Source organism: Sesamum indicum, linkage group LG1 (assembly GCF_000512975.1).
Source record: "Sesamum indicum cultivar Zhongzhi No. 13 linkage group LG1, S_indicum_v1.0, whole genome shotgun sequence".
In the NCBI taxonomy this organism is placed as follows: domain Eukaryota; kingdom Viridiplantae; phylum Streptophyta; class Magnoliopsida; order Lamiales; family Pedaliaceae; genus Sesamum; species Sesamum indicum.
The window spans coordinates 1834073-1837726 of record NC_026145.1 but is presented as its reverse complement, the minus strand read 5'-3'; the positions used below and the strand labels follow the sequence as shown (position 1 = coordinate 1837726).

The 3654-nt window shown below is 36.3% G+C and overlaps 1 protein-coding gene across 2 annotated transcripts in view; it reads left to right on the top strand.

The window, feature by feature from the left end:
• LOC105175218 (probable serine/threonine-protein kinase DDB_G0282963) overlaps window positions 1–3654 on the top strand; it is a 7003-nt gene continuing 3349 nt past the window's right edge. The window contains exons 1-5 of one of the 2 annotated variants that reach the window (XM_011097625.2): window positions 1–164; window positions 310–421; window positions 503–756; window positions 843–949; window positions 1810–2178. In XM_011097625.2, the coding sequence (XP_011095927.1) occupies window positions 1826–2178 (353 nt within the window). In that variant the 5' untranslated portion in view covers window positions 1–164; window positions 310–421; window positions 503–756; window positions 843–949; window positions 1810–1825. The remainder of the gene's footprint in view (window positions 165–309; window positions 422–502; window positions 757–842; window positions 950–1809; window positions 2179–3654) is intronic. The other variant, XM_011097703.2, reaches the window with a different exon arrangement.

Here is a 3654-nt window from a genome sequence, read left to right as displayed (position 1 = left end):
CGTATTTTCTTTTCATTCATCATTTACAAGCAGAAGAAGAAGAAGAAGAAGAAAGAGCTCTCTCTCTCTCTCTGTGTCTCTGTGTGTGTGTGTGTGTGTGTAATAGTTTTGTCATAACTTTGGGAAATTGATAAAGGAGCAGAAAAATTTGCCAGTAACATTTGGTGAGTGGAAATGTGGTGAATCTAAATGTAAACAGACATCTAAAACTCTATTTTGACGAATGAAGATTCTTAGTTTTGCAAGCTTGAATATGCAATTTTGGATGTTTAATATGTATATTCTGGAATGATGGTTGTTGAATTACAGGCACATTTTCGGGTTGTTCCTGAGAAGATATTGAAGCTTGATTCTGTTCACGGACTTGTGAAAAGTTGATGTGCTTTTGATTGGATTTCAGGACGGAATTTTTGAGTCCGAGGTTCGTAATTGTTGTTGTATTTCTTTTTTGTTGATTTGCATTCATTTTTTCCGGAAATTAATCTGGAATTTTGTTTGACAGGTACAACTTTTGGGAGATTTGAGATCAGTTTCCTGGTTGAAAAGATCGGAATTGAATACAGAGACCTTAAATATAAGCACTGATTTGTTCTTATTTCTCCTTGATATTGCTAAATACGAGCATTTGAAGACTATATCAGCGGAATCGTTGTTAATCCTCCGTATTTTTTTAGCGGATGTTATCTGCTCACCTCTCTTGAAACTCTTCTTGAGAGGATAATCTGAATGTTTGAAACAAAATTCGGAATACATAAGGTAATTAGTTCGTCTTCTGGAGAAGATGAGAAAATGAGAGTTGAATTTGCATCTTGCTAATGAAATTCTGGCTTCTTTTATTGCAGATTCAAACGCTTTTGGCTTACTGATTTATCGGATTCTGAAAGCAAGAGGAAAGAAATTATTGTCTCCGCAGAAGAATAAGTGCAGTGAAGAGAATAGAAATTCCAAGGTAAGATAATGGTGCTTTAGTCTGGAAGAAAGAAAGTCTACTCCAAAAAGTTCAGATTCATCTTCATCGAAGTTTTTTCCCCAAAAGTGTCTGGTGTAAAAATTTCCAAAAGTTTTCCCTCTTGATAATCCGAAAAAAATCATGATTTCTCTCAAAACTTGGTGAGCGTTGTATCTCCTCCTTTCTGGAAAAGCTTTTCAAAGAAATTAATGGTTGCACCAATTTTGACTTTTTCGAGAGTTTGCTATGGTAAATCTTCAAATTCGCTTGCTGGAAGCCCAGTTTTTGAAGCTTTGAAGTAATTTTTGTGCGAATATATCAACACTTATCTTGTACTGAAATCCAGGAGTTAAATTTCCAAGTACCTTTCCTCATTCTTTCCCGAATTCAGATATGAAAAGAATTCTGGTGATCTTTCAAGGGCACAGAAAAAATTAGCTCGGAGAAGGGACCATACCATACTAAATATGCTTAAATTTTATTTTTCCAGAAAACCAAAATCTCATCATTAAAAAATGATAACCACGCCTCCCCAATTTGTTTCTAAGATTTCAGAATTCTATTCCCAATTTCCTATTCTGTGTTTTCCTTCTTTTTCCCGCTCTTTAATCTGCTCAAAATTTAGCACTACGGACCACTCCTCTCCATTGGTTTCGAGTTCTGGAAATGTTTTGATTTTAGTTACCCCTTTTCCTTTTCAAGATTAATACCTGCAATTGGCAAAGAAATTTATGTAAATCCAGTTGTTTCCCCTTTTTCCTTTTTCTTTCTTTATTCTCAAAATTTAACCAGAGTTTAGATAACAGCAAATAAACCTCCGTTAATAGCTAGACGGATTGTTATTTGACGGTGGTTGACAGGTGTACAAAAGAGGAGATGGAGAGGAAGAACACTCATTCCACCAATAGAGACGGATTGTTATTGAGATCCGAGTCCAGGTCAGCCGCCACGACGTCGTCTGACTTCGTGTTGCAGTGGGGGAACCGTAAAAGGTTACGCTGCATGAAGGTCCAGGTGAATAATACTGACCCGAACGGTTCGGGCCCGGTTCAGCGGGCAACGGCCCGGGTAGAACGGCGGGTCGTTAGGTCGGATCTAAACAATAATAGTAGCAAGGATCCCAACTCAAATCAGCATAACAATATTAATGCTGTTAAGAGCAACGGTGTCGGTAATGGTTATTTGAACTTCCGTCACCGTCCGGCTTCTCCGTCTCATCGAATTTTGAGGTAAGCTGTTTCCCTTTCTCTTTGTTGTTTTCTTTTTCTTGAATACTGTGTGAGTTATTCCTCGCCTGGGAAAGTTTGTCACGCGAGTGGCACGTGAGGATGAGGTTTTTAGTCGGTTAATTTTTCCCAATTGAATGTTGCTTTCTTTGTGGATATGAAATTGGGATGTTCCAGCTGTGATTGAGAATTTTTTTTACGGCTTAATTGATTTTGCAATGATCTGAAATTCGAAACTGGAGTCGAATTGTTTGGTTGGGTCAATGGAAAAAAGTAATGGAGTAGTGGTTTAAGTTTTTTCTATCCTTGTTTCTAAATTGAAAAGGTCGTCTTTTGGGGTACGGCATTTGCTTCACCCAGGATCAGTGGTTAAGATTACTATTCGTTTAAATGTATTTCTTAATTGCAATTGGGATTTCTGGCTGGTGAAGTTTTCTTTGGGCAGCTTTCAAGTTTTGTTTGCTTTGTATATGCACAAATCTACTACTTCACAGTTTTCGTTGATGTTAAGCAATCATTGGTATTTTTAGGTTGAATTCGTGTATGGAAACTTTAAAATGTCTTCCGTTTTGATCTTCTTTTTCAAACTTTGCTGCACCAAAAAATTTCTGGTTCTTGGGTTTAGGAGACAGGATGTGCATTTTGATTGTCATATAATTGAAGCAGCGCACTTTTTGCCATAATATGGAAGGATTTGTATCTATGTTTGGTATCATATTCTCCAAAGTAACCAAATTTATTTCCATATACCAGTCCTCCATATTTTTTTGGACGAAAAAAAGAAAAAATGTTCTTGCCTTAAGTGAGGAGTTTAGAAATTAAAAATAAAATTAAATTTTAGGAGACATGCTTGTAAATAATTAATGAACCAACCATATCTTTACTTTCTATATTCTATTTCTTTATCTGTCCTCTCAAAATTTCTCTTTTTCTCCACCCTCTTTTTAATATTATGATCTTGACTATTTAATGTTTTTATTCATTGTAATAATAACACATTTTTAACTTTTCCAAATAATAACAATAAATTGTTAATTTTTAATGGTAGATCACCATGTGAAGCTGATCCTCCCTTTCTTTCTCTATCCCACGGGCGATAGTCATTTTGGAGACTTTGGAATGTGGGCCACCATTTTGTCTTCGACTCCTTTCCCTTCCCATGAAATTTATTGTTAGATCCAGAAAACATTCATGTAAGATTAGGACACGTAAACCATCTAAAATTGCGTTGAGGAACTTCAATCGGATGGCCCAAATTCTGCCAGAAACTAAAGTACACCCCTATTTTTCTCCATATTTAGTGTTCTCTCAGCTGTGGTTGCACACGTTAGGTTAACACACACACACACACTTCTCAAATATCTTGACCCTTTTAAAATAAAAGCTGACTCAAATCAGAACCACATCCTCTCCTAACAACTCTCCCCCATTTTCTACGCAACACCATCGCCCATCCTGTGATAAAAAAATTCTACACAA